A 20013-nucleotide genomic window follows, 5' to 3' on the forward strand; every position below is an offset into this window, starting at 1 on the left:
GGCAAAGCCTACGGTGCGCTAACAAATGTTTGGTAGTAAAAATGTCACACATGGCGTTTTGCATGTGGCATCCCGCTCCAGGTCCCACTCTCTATAAAGTGGCCGAAGGGACGGAACTGAGTTGACTTCAGAATGTGCGTGCCCAGGCCTAATGATGCCCAAAAAGTCTAGAGAACGGGGGACACATGCGGAGGAATGCGGGCAGTTTTACGTTAAACATGCGCCAAAGTCATATGAATTTTATTACAAATGAAAAGGTTGCCAAGGCGACAGGACAAGCGAGCAACAAGGGTACGCGAATCTTGAGAAGCGCAGAGAGAGGCGCACTCAACGTATGATAAATGGGAAGCGTCGTTGCCTTATTGAAGGGGTTAAAGCAACAATTTCTTTGTGTGTGTGTTGTTTCTTGTTCTTGTGTTCTTGTGTTTGGCTCTTTTAAAGTCAACTTTGCACGATTTGCGATTTACGGTCTGCATTTGGGCCACTTGCCAAGGATGGAAAGCCAACTTATTAGCGTAGCCTAGTTTTTGGCCACCAAAAAAAATAACAGCAAATAAGCAAGTAAAACAAAAGGCCGCCACACTGCAAATGATGCCATTGAAGCATTCTTTATGAGCCTTACGTGACCAGAAACTCTTTGCCTATTTTAGTTTGAGCTCTAGTTGTTTTCTTCTTCTTACTCACCAACCTCGTCTCCTTCGCGACGATTTTCAGGTGCTTCCACCTAATACACTTTGTATTTTTTTTTCACTTTGCCACATGCCGTGGCAAAGTCAAAGCCAATGAAGAAATTCACTTGATTTGTGTCGAGCCGTAGGAGACCCCAAAAAGGTTTTCGGTGTGTGAGTTGTTCTTCGGTTTTTATTTATTTTTGCCGTTTTTCTTGGCTGTGAAATGACAATGTGAACGCCGCCTGGTGTCGGAAACATGAAAAGTCCATATTCATGCGTGAATTTTGATGGATGTCCTCTAATGAAAATATGAAACTCACTCTGACTCTCTCTCTCTTGCTCTCTTTATTTTTCTTTCTATTTCACTCGCACATTTTCTCGCTGTTTCACGCTCTGGAGAGCTTCAGCCTCGTATGTGTTTGGCATAAATTTTTGACAGTTGAGTTATTTTCGACAGTCTGCCGTGGGATTGAGTCCTACACTCTCTCCCTCTCTCTTTCTATTTATCTGACTCCCTCTTCCTCTCGTGCTGTGAACGGTTGACTCACGTTCGGGTTGCCTAAATGTAGGCTGCACATAAATTTATTTCACTGCTTTTGATGTTTCGCCTGTTGTGGCAGTTGCCTTGATAATTGAAGCAATTTAAGAAATGGACGAGGGACGTTTCAATATACTACGAGTACACAGCAAATTTCTTATGGATGTTTCGCATGTTATGAAACTGTGTCGGCAATTGAACTTAAATGGAACTTGTGGCTTTCTAAAGTGCCTGCAAAAGTGAATCAAATGCTAATCTAAAGTATCAAAAGTAAACGGACTTCGGCAAAAGTTTAACTCAAATCAATTGCAGATTGTCGTTCCTTGAACCCAAAAACTAGCTAGGCATCGTTCAAGCGGCACTGATTAATAAAGTTAAATGACTTATAAGTCCATTAAGCAAACTTCTTCATTCTAGCGTAAAGTAAAAATGCCAAAGAAATTAGCGAACCAAGAAACAAAAGCAAAAAAAAAAAGTGGCCGAAAAAACTTTTCACGTCTGCAGCTGATGGAAATACACATAACATAAGAGAGAAACAGAAACAGAAGCAGCGAGTAAGAATGTGAATGGGGAAACAATTGCAAACATTTTTCCAATACACAGCCAAAAGGGGGGCACCCTAAGGTTGTGAAACACAAAAAAAAAAAACAAAGTGAACTACGTAAAATCTTATGGCAGCTTAGCATGCAATAAGCAGAAATCAATTGACCCATTTGGTTTATGTACTGGAAACAAAGGCAGGCCCAGGCCCAGAACCGACTGTGAATGACATCGCTCGCTGGCTTGGGGAACACCAAATGGAATCCCCATTGTTTTTCGCATTATATTGACAGCATAGAATCAAAATCAACGCATTTTCAATTGCAAATTGTCCTGCGTTGCTCGAGACAATGAGAACTGAAAGCTGCAACTCATATGCGCCAACGCACAAAAACCCGAAGCCAAAGCCAAAAACCACAAGGAACAACTTTTCTGTTTTCTGCAGAAAACTTACAACGTTTTGCAATCAATAGAACTTCGATTTGTGGTTAGTGCCAAAGTCGGGAGGGGAAAAAACTCGAGAGAGGGATTGCTTGATTGAAGGTTTGGGGACAGGGTCGAAACCCCTAATGCCATGGGCTAGTATCAAAGTCAATGTGAATGTGAATGTAAATGCGAATGTGAATGCGAATGCGACCAAATGTCAATGTCGGCTCAAGATAATGTCTGCAACAGTTACAGTCTCAGATTCAGGCAACGCTGCGTATGAGCGACGCTGACTGACAGCTTTTCCTTTGGCCGCAATATCGAGTTGATAAACTGCCAAATTATTGGACGATTGTCGACTATTACCGAACTTGCAAAATGTGTGCGAAAAGATAAAGTTAAAGGTTAGCTGCTGACCTCGTTTCTTATTATATATCAGAGATTTGCATGGCCTTTGAACATTGTTTTCTTATAGCTGCACAATGTCGATAAATTAATTATACACTCAACTCACTTTGAAAGGATAGCAGAATTTCGAATTATGCCAGGAATTTCCAATCTAATGCAACTATTCAAAATTGTTCGATTTAGGCTTATTTCGTGCAAATTCATCTGTTCTATTGTTACTGAAACAACATACTTCAGTCATTGTATTCTGTTGAAAATGTTAACCATTGGCTTGCGGCTTCTGGTTTATTGTTAATTAGCAGCACTGCAGAATGGTGAATGCATGCATCATTTTATATTTGTTAAGCCAAGCAAACATTTAGTCAAAATGCCACAGAATCATATCCATTGTTGGCTACCTGAAACTGAATCTGAGTGCTGTTTGCCTGGTTATCTCTCTTTTTCTCTATCTCTCTCTGCCTCTGGCTGCTCCACAAATTGGAAAGAGCTTAGAGCTCACATTACGTAGCACATTCGCATTTGTAGAGGGCGGATGGAGTGGTAGAGAGTGGGTGGGTGGGTGTTAGGGTGCCCCACTTCATCCCTTAATTGCCACATTAGACGGTGCATTTGGCTTGTGTTAAAGTCAGGCTCGTTGCCACGCCACATTATGCTACAACAACAAGCACAATCAACCTGTGCCCTAAACCAATGGAGACTCCAATTGAGCTCCCAGCTCTCTCCCATTGTTACTCAGCTGTGTGTTTTTTTCTGCTTTCCTTGGTTTGTCTGTGGCTGTCGCTCACTTAATCGTTGCCAGTCTGCCCGTGTGGAGTCGCAGTGTCTGTCTGTGGCATTGATTTTCGCTTTTAGCATAGTCTACTTTTAGGCGCAGGGCACGTCACGTGCTGATTACGGCTGGAAATGTTCAGCCAGCTGCCAGCTTTTGGCCACTGAAGCAATTGTTGTTAACGCGTTTTCCATTTTATTGCATTAATGTTTGATTTGGTTTTGCTTTACTCCATCTCCACATTGCCACGCTTGAATTGATTGCTCTCTGCGTAGAACCATGTATCCGTATCTCACACTCTGTGTGGGTGCGCCTGTGTGTATGTGTGTGTGTGCGTATCTGTATCTTTTTGCTTGTGCTCAGCTCTTATTGCTAGTTCTGTGCGGCACTTGTGCGCATTGGATTTCGATTTCGTTGCCAGCGTTTTCGACTTGGCTTTCGTTTCGTTTCATTTCGTTCTGTTTCGTTTCGCTTCAGCTGTCAGCAGTATCAAACTTCGGCTCCCTCTTCGCACTCTTCTCCACGTTCACACGCTGCGTAATGTGTTAATGTGCTTTTTATGTTACAAATGAGTCAATTTTTATGATTTAATGTTACTCTCTACGCCTCGACCAATTCGAACTTTGATAACGGTTTGGCATTTTTCTTACATTGATTACCCCAATATGACCCGGCAAATACATAAATTTGCTTGCTTATTGAATTATTTATAACATTTTATTGAATTTCTTCATTGCCACACATTATTTCATTCATTTCATGTTGCCTTGGCATTGATTTGGGTTCTTACAAAATTTATAGCCATCTTTTACCATTTTAAAACAATTTTCTTCCCACTTAATTGAAGGAAACTTGGAGCTTGGAACTCGAAGCAGCAACTATGCTGTCTCCACATAAAACATGTTTTATTAATTTCATTTATTAAAAACGCACACCTTGGGTTATTTCTTATTAAATTTTGTCAAGCTGCCAGCTTCTTCGCATGCCGATGCTTACATTCTTATGCTCTTACAAACTCGAGTACAAATATAGAGATGAGTAGACAAGCTCTTGTGTAGACTCAAAGTATGGGTGTGTACAGGAAAATTCCAAGAAAATTACATCGTCAACTGAGTGCTGCATTAGATGAAAGCTCTCTTACCTGGAAATGCAAAAAAGTGAATTTATATTACAGCTAAAAATCACTGGTAAAGAAGATAAGCATTTGGTTATACTAATTTTTAAAAAGAAATCCAATTCACGTTAAAAAATTGTGATATACAAGATATAATAATCATTGATATAGAAGATAAGAAGGATATGTGTAAGATGGATTAAGTAATCTTATTTTATATTTTAGAAATATTGCCAAGTCAATAAATTCATCAGAATTGAATGACAAATACAAATGAATCTATCTCTAAAGAAGGAAAGTGACTTAAGCAGAGAATTATTGTGCTCGACTTTGAGATACCCGCTACCCATTTTGACTATGAACTAAACAATGCGGTATTACTCTTAAAATATACCGAATCAATATAGCTGTAATACTAGAATGTACCAAAGGCTTTATTTTGTAGATTAATATATTACTACATTCAAACTATACGTAAGAATATTAAACATACCAGATTGTCAAGCAAAGCAACTAAGACTCGATAACGTAGGCGTTTCTTGCAATACAAACGTATTTTTTGAATAATTTCTATAATTTTTATTCGATTGTAATCCAATTGTTTAGTAAGTATTGTATGAATTGGACATATCAAAACTTTAAATCAAACATGATCTGCACAGAAACTAGCAAGAGTCGACAAAAGTTAAATCTCTATCTCTTATAGTTTTTGAGATTTAGCTGCTCATACGGACAGACAGACAGACAGACAGATAGACAAACAAACGCATATGGATATATCGTCTGTGCTATTGAAGCCCATGGGAATCTCCTTCTGCCTGTTAAATAAATTCCCAGCAAACACTAAGCTTTGAAAGCCCTATGGGTAGCGGGTATATAAATTGTTAATCATATTTGATGTATAGATGTTCATAGAAAGTATTCGCAAAGTGAAGTGTTCTTTATGAAACAATAGAGCTTCTGCATTAAAATGCAAAGAAAAATTTGATAATGCTGATATCTAAACAGGAACCCAACTAAAATACAAATTTGCATCATTTTATATAAGAAAAACATCCCATATATCCAATTGGTAGATGTTTACGTATATGCCAAGTTCCATGACTCTTTAGGGCCAAACACTGGCAAGGTATACTTCAACTGCAGACTTGCAAATGTCTATAGAATTATTGTACTGATCCCTTAACTACAATTCAATCTTATTACATAAATTGTCTTTTAATCTCAGACAATTCCCTAATCACTGGATTCCATAATTTTATTTCCTTTTATCTTAAAATTACCAAGATATTTTTTATAATACCCCATTAATCTATTTCCCAATAAATGACATTGCGAATCAACTGCTAAACGGTGAGGTCTGCCCCAATCCCCCTCCTCAGTCCCTGATCTATACCCCGTCCACAGGTCAACAGACAATTGAGACGCTTTCAGGCAGCAAATTGTGTGGCGCGCATGCGTAACGAGAAGCGGCAGCAGAAGCAGAAGCGGCTGAAGCGACAGCAGTTAAACCTTTGGCAATGCTAGTTATGGTAAATGTAGATAGCCAGAGCAAATACCGTGGAAATGTTTGCTGCGGTAATTGAAAGGCAAACAAACAGAAGACAAGTTGACAAGTGGCCAACAAGAAGACTAAGGCTATGAAGACTGCGCATGTGTAGACGACAACAATGCGACCGAGTCCGACCCCTGAGCTCTGTACAACTCAATCGACTGCCGAGGGCTGGGTCTAGTCGGATCTTGGATCTTGTATCTCGTGTCTTGTATCGCTGGCTATTTGCCTACGCATAGCTGTAGAGTTGGGCTATTTGCTCAAAACGTTTTCACTGCGACAACTGCAACTGCAACTTTGGGGCAAGCAAAGGAAAAACGAACGGAAAAAAAAATACAAAACAGTTACAGCTTCTTGTCTATTTTTGTTGAATCAAGAGTGACGTTAGGGTTGGGCTTCGGGTCGAGAAAAATGCCACAAGAGGCGGTTAATATTTGGGCAGCTGTAGCGGTACTCTGTAGATTAAATAGGCGTTGTTGTGTGGAGAATGCAAGATTAGAAAATACGTGCGAATAGGCAACAGTTGCTCAAGGCACTTGCTGAAGTGCGACTGTGAAGTGTAGATAGGGTTATGACTGAAACTGATGATGCATGGGTTATCAAGGTTAAGTCAATCTCTAAACAACATCTAAATATAGTCAACTGACTGCGTGTTGGTATTTCTAAAAGCAGAAGCGACAAAGTTCAGAAAGCAGCACTATAGATAAAACAATAGAAAATAATTTCGGAATATAAAAGACTTAACTGAAAGATTTTCAGATTGAGGGAGAGAAGTTGCAACTGACTTAGCTATGAGTATGGCACACGGTTATAGTAAGTGAATTAAACTAAGTTATTATTATATCATATATTAATGGGTTATCAAAGGTAAATCAACACAATAGTTAAAGAGAAATGAATGAAGCCTCAACATATACAGAGATCCTAATTAAGAAGAGTATATAGAACATAAAACATACTTTAAGCTAAAATGTATTCAATACAAAATTTAAAGAGATGCCAAAACTAAGCTTTTTTATTATTACCATATATTTATTAGTTATCAATTTCTAGACAACATCCTACTATAAACTGCATGTGTTTCTAATACCAGAGACAAAACAGTTATATATAGAATAGAATAAAATTTCGAAATATACAAGAATATTTGACTCTTCTCAAAAGAATTTCATAAAAAGAAAAAAGTTTCTAAAGTAACTAACTGAACTACAAATATGTTACTAGATAACATTAAGCGAATTGGGTGTAATACAAGCTTGAAAGACATGTCAGAAACTAGTTTCTTTGTATTTCCTCTACAAACTAACTATAAGCTAACTTTAATCTGCAAAATTTGCATTGTGACGTTCAGTAAAAATGCATATGCCATGGGTTACTTTCTCTTTCATATTTGTGCCTGCAGAATACGATTCTCGTTGTTCGTTAACTGTCCGTGTAGAACACATATTAAAGGCTGCCTTAGTTTTATCTTCTAGTCCTTGCCTTGGGTTGGGCTCATGGCACATAATGGCTTTTGTGTTATGCTTTTATGATTACAGTAAAAACAAAAACGCAAGCTGAGGCTAAAGCTCTGCCAGAGAGAGCGAGACTGAAACTGAGGCTGAAACTGGCGTTAACCCTTGCACAACGCAAATTGCATGCGAGGCGAACACAATAAAGAACAGCAAAGTCAGGGTGCTTAAAGCGGGGTATCGCGACTGTGAAATACCCTGTATTTAAAAAAAAAAAGTGGTGTATAACTTTTATTTTCATTGCTTGTTAAAGTGGAGAGAAAATTGTATACAAATTAAATAAAAAAAATATAAATATATTCAGGAATATATTAAAGGCATTTCTTTGTGTATTTTTATAACACCAATACAAAGTTTGACTACCTTTAATTATTTACAACTTGTAGAGGGTATTGCAAGGATAACAACAAAAGCCATGTGCGTCTTTTATCGATTTCTTGGGCTGTGCCATAAAACGCTAATGGCCATTACCTCAACTCGTCTCTCGCTCTTGCTCTCGTTCTTCTTCTTTTCTCAGTCAGCTGTCGCCATTTTGCTTTTCCATATTTTCTATTGAGCTTAAAGCCGTTGACTTTCCTGTTGTTGTTCTTGTTGTTGTTGTTTTCCTTGCATTGGCTCTCTCTCTCGCTCATTCCTTCTAGGAAGGCAGAGCCACCATTTTTATTGTCATCTTTTGCCGTTGTCATCGCATCGCATCGCGCGGCGTGTTTGCCATTTTTCTAGGTTTTCGCCAGCGTCGCCTTCGCACAATTTCCACTTGACACAATGGCACACAAAATGCAAAAACTCTTTTGCAGTTTTCATTTTCATTCCCTCCCCATTCCCAGTTTCTCAGTCTCCCAGTTTTTCATGCAATGTCTGTGACTGTCTCGTTGGCTTCTGTTGTCTTCTTGGTTGTTGTTTGGTTGGCTTCTTCTCTAAAGTGTTGCCGGCATTTTGGATTGTATGCTTTTATATTCTTGCGGCCTGTTGGGCAAACGAAAACGCAAACGCAATCGCAATCGCAAACTGAAGCGAAACTTGTCCCCAACATGTCATTTTCCATTTCTCCATTTTCCATTTACTTTTCTTTTTGGCAGCTGTTTTTCTTTCACTCACTCTCTCTCTCTCTGTCTCTCTCGGCTCAGCTAGTTGCAAGTCGGCTTTGGCTTTTCCTTTGGCTTTTCCTTTGCCTTGCCACGTCATATTTGTTGTTGCAGCTTTCTTAAGTCATTATTGCCGAGGCACAATAACTGTGACAAAGTCATCTTTTGTTGCTACGTGTCCTCCACAGTTCCGTTCTATTCGGATTTCACTCTGCTGTGGCTTTGCAGTTCCCCTCCTCTTCCTCCTTCGAGCCTTCTTTGAGGTCACACGCCTTCAGTAGGTCGCGCCTGACTTTTTGTTTTAATGGTTTTGTCATATTTGGATATTCTTGACAGTACAACTGATGGAAGAATTTCATTCTGACTGACAGACAACTGCCATTTGCGCGAAAGAAGAAAGTCTGTCAGGGAAATGAAGTCCGCAGAAATGAAAATGATTGAAACTTAAATGACTTTTACAGCGCAAGTTGAATCGATTAAGTCACGAATATAAGTGAATGTTCAATTCACTTTTAATATTGTGGAATAAAAAGACACACCATTTAAATTACTATACAAAGGAAAAATGATTTAACTTTTTATGTAACAATTGAATCGATAAGAGAAAAAAATATTCACAAATCATATAAATAAAGTTGGATCTATAAAATAAAAAAAAGCTTTGTTTTGTCTATAGAAAAATAAATTTTTTATTCATTGGTTGCAAATTATTAGGATTAATTTTAATTAATTTGACTAGGTAATATTTTAATTCATAATTATATATTTTCTGTTCAATTTTATTAAATAATGTTTCTATTTTATTCATTTGGTTTTTTCTTTATTCAACAGATCACATTTGATTTTATTTTCTTTTTTTTATTAAATTTTTTTACTCATATTTTAGTAAATGGCATATAATATAATTTAGTTTTTTCATTGCATCTTATTTTTTAATAATACAAGATTTTTTTAGTTTCAATACTTGTATCCATATCTTGATTTTAGGATTTTTGTCTGTTATTATTAAAGGACGTAAAAAATTTAATGGAAAATGTTTCGTTGACTTGAATATTCTTCCACCATCACTTTAATTCGCATGGCATTTCTTTAAGACTTAAATTGTTTGCGGGGCAACTTGGAAAACAATTCAATGTCAATCTATTTGGGTGCCATTCATTGTAATGGCTCTGTAGGTACGTGGCAACAGGCAATTAAAGGCAGCTGACGCTCGTTTTGGGGCTAAAAATGAATTCGTTAAAGGATTCATTGTGAATTCTTAACTTGGCTTGGCTCAAACTCTGAAATTCAAACTCAAACTCAAACTCTTCAAGCTAAGCATAATATTTTGGTAAAGAGCGAGCGTGCAAAAAAAGCAAAAAAACAACAATTTAATTAAAAACTCAACGAACTGATGCCGTCAGACGCTAGATGGCGCTACTCCGGCTGCTGTGTATATATGTGTGTGTGTGTGTTGAGCGATAGAAACAAAAGCTTCAGCCATTGTTTTGGTACGGATGAAAGGGAAAAAGGAAGAGGTAAGAGGTGCTCTTTACAAAACGTTGGCGGCGACGTCTTTATGACAATCGTAAAAAATAATTTTTAGTAGCTTACAAGCCGCTGGCTGATGAAAGGAAAGGGAGAAGCATGGAGGGAAAGACTGCCTGAGAGAGATGGAGTTGAGCCGTTGCCTTGGCATTTTAATTGCATCAAGTGCCATTAAAAACGACGAAAGAAAAATTGGAAATTAAATGAAAAATAAATATGTGTTGGGAAAGGGTAACTAAAAGAGAAAGAAACGCGAGAGAAAGAGAAGACAAACTTGCACACAGATACGTGAAATTGAAAACGCAAATATTTTACCGTCACCTGTGTTTTTCTTCCACTTGCCACACGTGCCATAAGCAAAGCAATGGGATTGTCAAACCCTTCTTCATCTTCTTCTTCTGCCAAGCTGTGTGCTACTTATTAGGCAAAAGCAGAAGTAGAAGCCCCCAGCATGTTAGGGCCACTCAAACATATGTGCGTCTCAACTGTGAATGCGAATGCGAGAATTCACGAGTATGAGTATCAGTATGAGTATACTCAAACGTGTAAGCTGCTTAAGTTTTGTCTCGGACCCAGCGAACGAACGAACCCCGTTCAGCACAGGGCAGAAGTTAAGTTGGCCAACCAAACGAACTTCATTCACTGCAAATCAGCTTAACTTTTTACGCTATAAACTGTAGCATATTTTTGGAATCCTTTCTGCCCCCCCTTTGCCCATTACATGCTATCCTTAAAGGGCTAGCCCCAAATAGAAACCTAGACAACCTCATTAAAAATAAGAAAACATCTAGCAAACAAGCTGCAAACGAAACTTGATAAAGACTCCTACACCTTCTCACATCACATGCACACAGCAAAAAGGATACGTAAATTCAGACCAAAATCAAAATCACAAAAAAAAAATGCTTAAGTGAAACGGAATAGATGTATGCTATGTATATGTATATAGTATATACACATATCAGCCTAGGGCCAAAGTCTTCTATCTCTTGCAGAGAGTTGGAAGAAAAAAAAGGGTCGACTTACTCTGGGGAAGTTTGCATTGTGCTTAGCACAACAAACCAATTGGGCACCTAAGCTACAAACGGGGTTTCTAGTCCATTTTGCCAAAAAAGCATATGCAAATTAGATTCTGCATAGAGCAAAACGCACAATAAATAAGGCAAAAGACTTGAAATTTAGATACGCATTGTATAAGAGCATTTAAATAAATAATAGACCCAAATATTCACTGCATTCAAATGAAGTAAATGGCCAAATTAGCAGGCTATACACCAAAGCACAGTACACAATACATAATACACAATAAGAGCTATTTAAATATGCATGATAGTGCGATAATGAAGTGGGATTCGGGTGCCAAAGACAACTGAAAATGTTCTTGAACTGGGCAGTAAAATTGTAGTTTACAAATTCAAAGCACATTATAATAAGTATTTATATAAATCTTAACCTAGGAGTTTATATTTCATTTTCAAATGTCAGAAAAATAAGCAAAACACATTAATACAAAATATTTTGATGGTTACTTATTATTAAAATAAAGTTGTTATCACAAATGTTTAAATTCATAAGTCATCAAACTATTCATTAGATTTAATGTAAATTGTCTTTTATTGTTACTTATCGTATATAATTGCTAAGCTCAAAATAGTTCAATACTACATTTCAACATTCAAATAAAACTTAATAAACAGAAATCAAATTTATATTTTATTTTCATTCGAAAGGAAAACAATTAAATAACATTTAATTCCATTTATTTTAGTTTTTTACTTGATATTTAAATAAAATCGAAATACTTCAATTTAAATTTATAAATCCTAGTTGAACATCAAGATTTTCTTTGTAACATTTGAAAGTTGAAATAGAATAAATAAAAGTATTAATTATGAGTAAACTGAAATTTTGATACATTTAAAAATTAAAAGAAAATGAATAATATTTCTATTAATTTGTCATTTCATCTACATACAATACCATTTACATTAATTAGTTACTTGTTATTTAAACAGAAATGCAAATTTTAGACTTTAAATTCATAAATGCATTTCAAATGTTAAATTTAAAACTGATTCCCACAGCTTAAATACTCGTTCTCCGTTTCGAGTAATGTTTACAAAGTTATATCATACTTTACAACATATTCTAATTTATCAGCATTGAAAAAGTTGGCTCGAGTTTTCCAATATTATCAACATGTGCTAACATTTTAATACTACACTAGCAGCAGCAGCAGCAGCAGCAGCTGCTCTTTTGCACTGGCCATTGATCCTGCCACCCAGTTTTCCCACTCACATAAACGTATATGTTTGTGTATCTATCGCAGCCCTTGCTACGTGCCACATAACGCTGCCACATATTCATGCATATATTTTCATAATTATCTAAATAAATGTGTGTAAGGCCACAACACACAAGTGAAAGCGACATGAATTTATATTAAAAACGAGCAGAACTTTGCCACAGTCCGGGACCCAGTACCCCATAAATGTACTCGCACTTGTATCTGTGTGAGTGTTAGCGTGTGTGTGTGTGTTGTGTGTTTGTATCTGCTGGTTGGCTCTAATTTCAGCCACGTTTACAGCCGTTCCAGGCAGAGCTTGGCCGCATAAAGTAACCCAAGACCTAGTTAGACTTTGCCTGCCAACTAACTGTATCTCTCCCTGTATATGCATGTAAGTGTGTATATATGTGTGTGTGTGTGTGTGTGTGTGTGTGTGTGTGTGTGTTTGCAAATGCAACATTATGTCCACTAAGTTGTGTTGGTGCGCTGCAGTTATGCGATAGCTGCAGGCTTTTATGGCATATTTTAGTAGCTTTGCCTAAATAAAAGTGGTGCTAGGTGCCATTTCCTGCCGCTTCTTCTGCTACTTGCAACTGACCATAACGCCCCAAAGTATGCAACACAGGAAGCACACACAAACACACACACACATACACAGACAGCGTGTCAAAAGCACCACTAAGAATGCAACAATTTGCTATAAAACGAAACCTCAGCAGCAAAGACTTAAGAACCAAAGCAAAAGTGAGAATATTTCCATACCCTGTTTTTTTCGAGCTTTCACTTGAAGTGTTTTAAATATTAAACATATTTTAAATAATCATTTGATTAAAGTAATGCCTACAATAAAGCAACACAGCACTTTTTAAATAATTATTTAAGAAATGTTACCATTTATAATAATTTTAAATTGACTATAAAACTTAAAAGTATTGCTAGCATATTTTTATTATTTTTATAACTATAACTTGTTTTAAAATATACCTTAAATATACGATAATACATTAAAATATTGTTTGCATATTTGTAACAAATTATAAAGTTAATATAGAGACAATATATACTTCCATATTACGTTCTTTGCTGGGTATTTCACAGTCGCAATCACTTGAAGTTGTTTTTCTTTTTTGGCAACATAAAATTTTCGCACGGCACATTTCGCAGTCGTTTGCATTGCGCACTTTTATGGCGGGCTGACTTGGTTACACTGCCACAAGAAATAGGTGAAAACGTGGGCAAAAGTTTCGGGTGTTTTATAAGCAGCAATATAAGTATCCAAGTATCTCTGGCTCGTTAGTATTAAATGAGAATAGGCAAAGGTACCAAGAGCATCCTCTCATCGTGGCAATGCTTAAAACGAAGCTAATGAACGGACTTGAAGCTGCATTGCAATGTAAAGCTGATGATGCTTCCAATTCCAAAACGAATATATATAGGTGACTCATCCGAGGCGCAAGCAAGCAGGGAAGCACACTTTACGACCGGCATTATACAGTCGAGAGAAGTGGAGCAGGCTTTTAGGCATTCGGCATGACCGAATACTGCTTCATTTCGGTCCCCTTAAAAGTCCCCTCTTTGCCTTATGTCATCGCCCATTATTTGCCCAATTTGAATGCGCATTGAGAAAACATTTGCAGTCTTGTCATGCAAATGATGCTAAAATGCCATCCCAGGTGACCCATATGTTAGCGGTTATAAACGGCTGTAACCGGAGCGACACGAAATGATGGAGAGAAGGCAAAAGAAAACATGATTCATAGCGAATGGGAGATGCTCTTTTCATTTTCTACAAAGTACAAATTTGAAATGACTTTAACAAAAGTTAAACACCAATTATGCGACATATAAACTTTAAATAAAAATCGATAAATTGGCAAGTGGAATAACAATGTTATGGCATCCATTTAACAGGTGAAGCAAAATAAGAGAAAGAGTAAAAATGTCAAGTCCCCAAAGTCGCAGAGCGGGTCACATCTCATTGGATTTATGACAACAGAATTGATATTAATGTAGAAAAGTCGCCATACACTCGCAAATAGGCAAACCAACAACGAGAGCTTGGCAGAAAAAACAGCCTCAAGGCTCATGAGGGAATGAGAGATGGAGGAAAGTAGAGGGGAAAACGGAGAAAAGGCGAGGCAGGCAGTCGAGCTGCTGCCTCTGGCTTTCCTCTGCCTATTTTGCATATGAGTTGTGCTCCCTTTTGGTACTCGGCCTGCTGTCTCGACGTGTTGTAAACCGCGATTAACGTAAATAGCGGAAAAAATGGCGCACAGTGGCAGCAAAAAAATATGGCACAGATAGTTACACACACACACACAGAGAAAAAAAATGTATATGCTTCAGAGATGAAGCAGCAGACCAGGAACCAAAGCCAGAGCATAATGTAGGTCAGGACGGGATATGTGCGAGTTGACTTCAGTAGAAATACCCTAAAGCTGCCTCTCCAGCCTCCCCTCCCCTCCATCCACACCTTCTCTCTGCATCAGCGTAAAGTGTTCATATATGTTTGTGTGGCATCTGCCATGTGGAAAATTTGTAGCAATTTCAACAGAACGAGGCAACTGCTGTTGCGGCCAGTGTTGATGTTGATGTTTCTGTTGCTGTTGATGTTACTGCTACAGAGTTACAACAACAGCACCAACAATAACAACAACAACAAAGCTGCTACTGTTGCAGCAGTTAATTAGCAGCTGAAGTTTTTTATTAGATTGTCGATTAGCTGAGACTGCCGTCGGGAGCGTTGTGATTATGAAAAACTGCTGATGAGCAGAATGGAAAATGGCACAACGGCAAAACAGTAGCATTTAAACGAAGATAATATATGGTTAGAGAATACTGTAGAATAGGAAATAATGATTTAATGGGAGTGCTTAAACACAAACGAAATAAATGAAATTCATTTAAATAAATACGCTAGTAAGCAAAAATATGAAATATAAAACAGAACTCTTTCATTTAATAAAATACTGTAACATAAATGAGTCTGATTGAAATTTAAATAAATACAGGTAAAATAAATAAATAAATAAATAAATACAGGTAAAAAATGTTATAATGAAGTAAGTCACCAAAAAATAAAAGTAAATGAGACAAACCAAATTTTATAAATCAAATAAAATAATTTTAATTTAGTTCGCACAATAAAATTTAGTTCATGACAATAAAATTTACTTCAATTAAGATAAGTAATAAAGTCGAATAACGTCGACGATTAAAAATTACTTTATGATTCAGTAAAATAAATAAGTTACATCGAAATGTTAAACTGAACACAAAATACAGAATTCAATGAATAAGTTAAAAAAGAAAATAAAATGCAATTGAGTGAAGTAAAAAAGTAGAATGACCTCGACGAATAAAAGTTATTCGACGCATCAATTAATTTCTTTAGCTGATAGATTCATCAATTGTCTGAGTGATTGACAGTTCATACACATTTCAATTAAATTTTTGCTCTTCCGATAAATTCGTATTTTTTAAAGAGATATACATAACTATTGTATTGGCACTACCTAAAAATGTTCAAATAAATCAAATAAATACTGGAAACAATATTAAAATATTATCTAAGAATTTTTCAAAAATATTACATTTATATAACAAATATTTTATCATACAAATAAAAGAATAAACAAATAAGCAAATATGTGTAAAGAATCGTCATGGAACTTATAACAAGCTTGAAAGTAAACACAAAGTAATTATTTGCCAATAATTCTTAAAGTGGATTATTGCATTTTACCCTGAGCAAACACAATAGAATGATGCATACGAAACAATTTCTTTCAGCAAACTTTTTTAATAGAGATTTGCAACAGCACAAAAGTGGGGCAACAATAAAATGCGCATGCAAACAACATGTTGCATAAGTAAATACGTTTTGCTATGGCAAATTCCCCCAACTGGTGGCATATAAAGAGAGAAAGAGTATATGACTATCTCTGTCTCTATCTATTTATGACTTTATTCTGTAGTCCATGGCAAACAGTGCAAATTGTTTAAATGACTTTGCATGAGTCAATAACTTGCATGATTTACTGCTCTTTGGTCCCTTGGCTCCCCTCTCTTTACAGCCACTTTCCCTGCTCTGCCTCTGGCTTCTGCAATTCTAATACAAACCAACTATAAACTAGATAAAATATGAATATGAACATATAACGTATGCTACACGCACACACACACACACACTTGTGCATAAAGAAATTGTCGCATTGCAGTTGCATTTTTTGAGTTTTGGCGAAAAAGTTGGCGTTTGAGTTTTCGAGTTGAGTCGAGTTGAGTTGAGTTAAGTTGAATTGAGTTGGTTTTCTATTTTCCCACAGCCAAAAGTTTTATAGAGCACAACGCAGCATGTGGCGAACTTTGTGTTTTTTCGCTTGTTTTCTTTTTATGTTGAAGGAAACCGAAAGTGAAAACTGCCAAACTGCCTCCGACATTTTGCCAAATAGTTCATAAATTAGGCGCTAGAAAAAAATAGAGATTGAAAAATTATTCAATTGACGACATGACACGCATATGAAAAAGTTGTATTAAATAAATAATCGCATACTGTTTGATTTGCTTTTGCACTAAAGTGAACATGCAAATTAGCCAATAATAATTGAACAAACGCAAATAGTTTGACAACTCAAATGTGTGTTTATTAAAAATTTAATTTTGATTTATTATGACGTTAAACGTTAAGTAATTATAATATTTTAGTGGAATCTGTGCGTTCGTATTAATCAAGTTTTCAGTTGCGGCAACTAATGAAATACTAATGAAATAGTCGCTGCCTTCTGCTCTATATATTAATTTAATAATTGTCGTTTTTATATTACTCATGTTGCATATAATTTGCACCTTGTGTGGGCGAAAACAGTTCGCAATCAGTGTGTTTGTTGTTGATGCTTCTCATTGATGTCGATGCACAGTTAACGACATTTAATTACAAGCAGCCATTGCACTCGACTGCAGTGCAGCTCAATTACAGACACATTCGACAGCAGAATAAAACGTAAAACGTAAAAAATTAATTTCATTAAATAATTAACGCCAACGCGAATAAGTGGGAAAAAACTTAACCATATTGCATATGTGGGCAATCGCAAAAAGGGAAATCAAATCAATAGCAATTTACCAAAAAAAAAAAGGCCGGAGAAAAAAAAAGAAAAGCAAATTGACAATAAACACGCATTGGGCCGTTACAAGTCAAGTGGGCGCAGTCATGCATTGAGTCAATCAATGCAATACAGATTAATTATTGATCAATATTGTTAATAAAAAAAATAAATGTCAAGTTTGCTAGAAACCAAAGCGACACTTGTATCAATTACAATAAATATTTAGTCATTAAACTTAACAAGTGTAAAGCGAAAAAAAATATAAAATAAAGCAGTGCAATAAATGCAAATATTTAAAGATAAATATAAATGTACATGAGCTTAAAAAAATATATATCATGACATGCAAAATGAATATATATTAAATGATGCAAAAGAACTGCGAAAGAATACAAGTAAATAAGTGTATAATAAAAATGATAAAATTGCTTATTTTTTATAGAAAAAAAATGAAATTATATGCAACGTAATATTGACTTTAGAGAAATAGTATAATTAATAATATATTTACATATATTTTTCCTAGCTATCAATTAAATTAAATTATATTATTTCATCATTATACAGCAGAGAAGAAAATTATAGATATACACAAAAAAGTTTATGATATATGAAATAAATATATGAAATATATATTTGTAAATAATCCAAAAGAATAGTTTATAATAAAAAGGAAAAAATATGAATGTGCTGAATGAATGTGTGGCTATAATTGCTATGTCGATATACTCTTTCTTTGAAAATATACCATAGAATACAAATTATACCAAGTTGTCAACCAAGGCATCGAATAACCGATTGCAGCTGCTTTGCTTTACCTTATAAAAAAAATTCTTTCATAAAATTTGAACTTTTTAACTAATCATAGCCAAATTTTCACGAATGATAAAAGTATCAAATAGCTTGGTTTGAGATATATGTATGTATTTGAAGGTTAGTTTCATCTTAAATTTACTTCAATAAATAAATATTTAAAAAAAGAGAAACATTCTGTATATACGAATATGAATTTTAAATGTAATTAACCAATAAAATTGATATGTTATTAACATTTAGAATATGTTTTCTTCATTGCAGACTCAAAGTGGACAACAACGGAGGTGCTTGGTGCCCGAAGCACATGGTCTCACGGGGCCTCAAGGAGTATCTGCAAATTGATCTGCTGCAGGTGCATTTGGTCAGCGCCATACGCACCCAGGGACGCTTTGGCAAAGGTCAGGGCCAGGAGTATACCGAGGCCTATGTGCTGGAATATTGGAGGCCAGGCTTTGAGAAATGGCTGCGCTGGAAGAGCATACAGGGCAAAGAGGTGAGAATGCTAGAATTTGAGAATTCGAGAATGCCGCAATGCCAAACCTCTCTCTTACTTCACACATTAATCACGGACTCTGGGGCTGGGGCTGGGACAGCGATAAGCATCGCATTTAACCGCGGGCCACAAACAGATACAAAATGTATCTACATCTTTAGGCTGAACAATTTACGTGCGAATTATGGCGAGAAACGAGAATTGCGTAGGTGTCTTTCTCTCCCTCTCTCTCTAGCGCTGTCGAAGCAGAGTAAAGATGCAATATACCGAACCGTACCGAACCGAACCCCTTTTGTCGTTCCATCGATTTATTGTGTGCAAGCCAAAGAAAATCAATTTGAACGCTTTTGTTTTTTCGGCCAAAATACAAAACAAAATACAACAACGAACTCTCAAATTCCCCCACCCACACACAGCTGGTGCATTAATAACGTTTTATTTTCGTATTCGTTGCTTCGTTGCAGATACTTCCCGGCAATATAAACACCTACAGCGAGGTGGAGAACGTTTTGCAGCCCAGCATCTTTGCGTCCAAGGTGCGCATCTATCCCTACAGCCAATACGATCGCACCGTCTGCCTGCGCGCCGAGATCGTTGGCTGTGCCTGGGAAGGTAAGTGGTCCAAGCATAGTCGTGAATTATAGCCAACATTCCCTCTGCCTTCCCCCTCTCCACACCCAGCGTGATGGTCGCACTTGTTCGTTGCCTGCGGCTGGCAAACAGCTAAAGTATCTTTTAGCTGCAGCCAAACTGGAAAGTTGAACAATTTGTAAACTAATCGAAGACGTGATACTCTGGCGAATATTTCTTAAAAGTTAAATAAGTTCATGTTGCTGCATTAGCTTATCTACATCCCAAGCATTATTAATAATTTCCTCAATTTTCAAAAATATTCCAAAGTGAAAAGTCGAAACCCTTTAAAAGAGTAACAAATTTATTGTGTTAACATGCACTTCCGTCTTCGCTTGATGACTTTCTTTTGGATTTATGTCCTCAAGCAAAAAGTTCGTTAGTCTCTGTCATTGTTTTATTATTAGAGGTTTGAGTTTAATTTGCAGCTTTTTGTTGAATTTATCGCGCACTTTTCCGAGGCAATTCGAACATGAGTCAGCGACCATAAACTAGGATTATAATTACGAGTAGCGAGTGGTATGGAAAACTATAAAATATG

General features: G+C 36.4%; 1 protein-coding gene across 2 annotated transcripts in view; it reads left to right on the top strand.

Moving 5' to 3' along the window:
• Positions 1 to 20013, top strand: part of LOC117564236 (discoidin domain-containing receptor 2) — a 159423-nt gene that overhangs the window by 62809 nt on the left and 76601 nt on the right. For both annotated transcript variants that reach the window (XM_034242927.2, XM_052002801.1), the window contains exons 4-5: positions 18611 to 18842; positions 19307 to 19454. In XM_034242927.2, the coding sequence (XP_034098818.2) occupies positions 18611 to 18842; positions 19307 to 19454 (380 nt within the window). The remainder of the gene's footprint in view (positions 1 to 18610; positions 18843 to 19306; positions 19455 to 20013) is intronic.

This window comes from Drosophila albomicans, chromosome 2L (assembly GCF_009650485.2).
Source record: "Drosophila albomicans strain 15112-1751.03 chromosome 2L, ASM965048v2, whole genome shotgun sequence".
NCBI classification, from domain to species: Eukaryota; Metazoa; Arthropoda; class Insecta; order Diptera; family Drosophilidae; genus Drosophila; species Drosophila albomicans.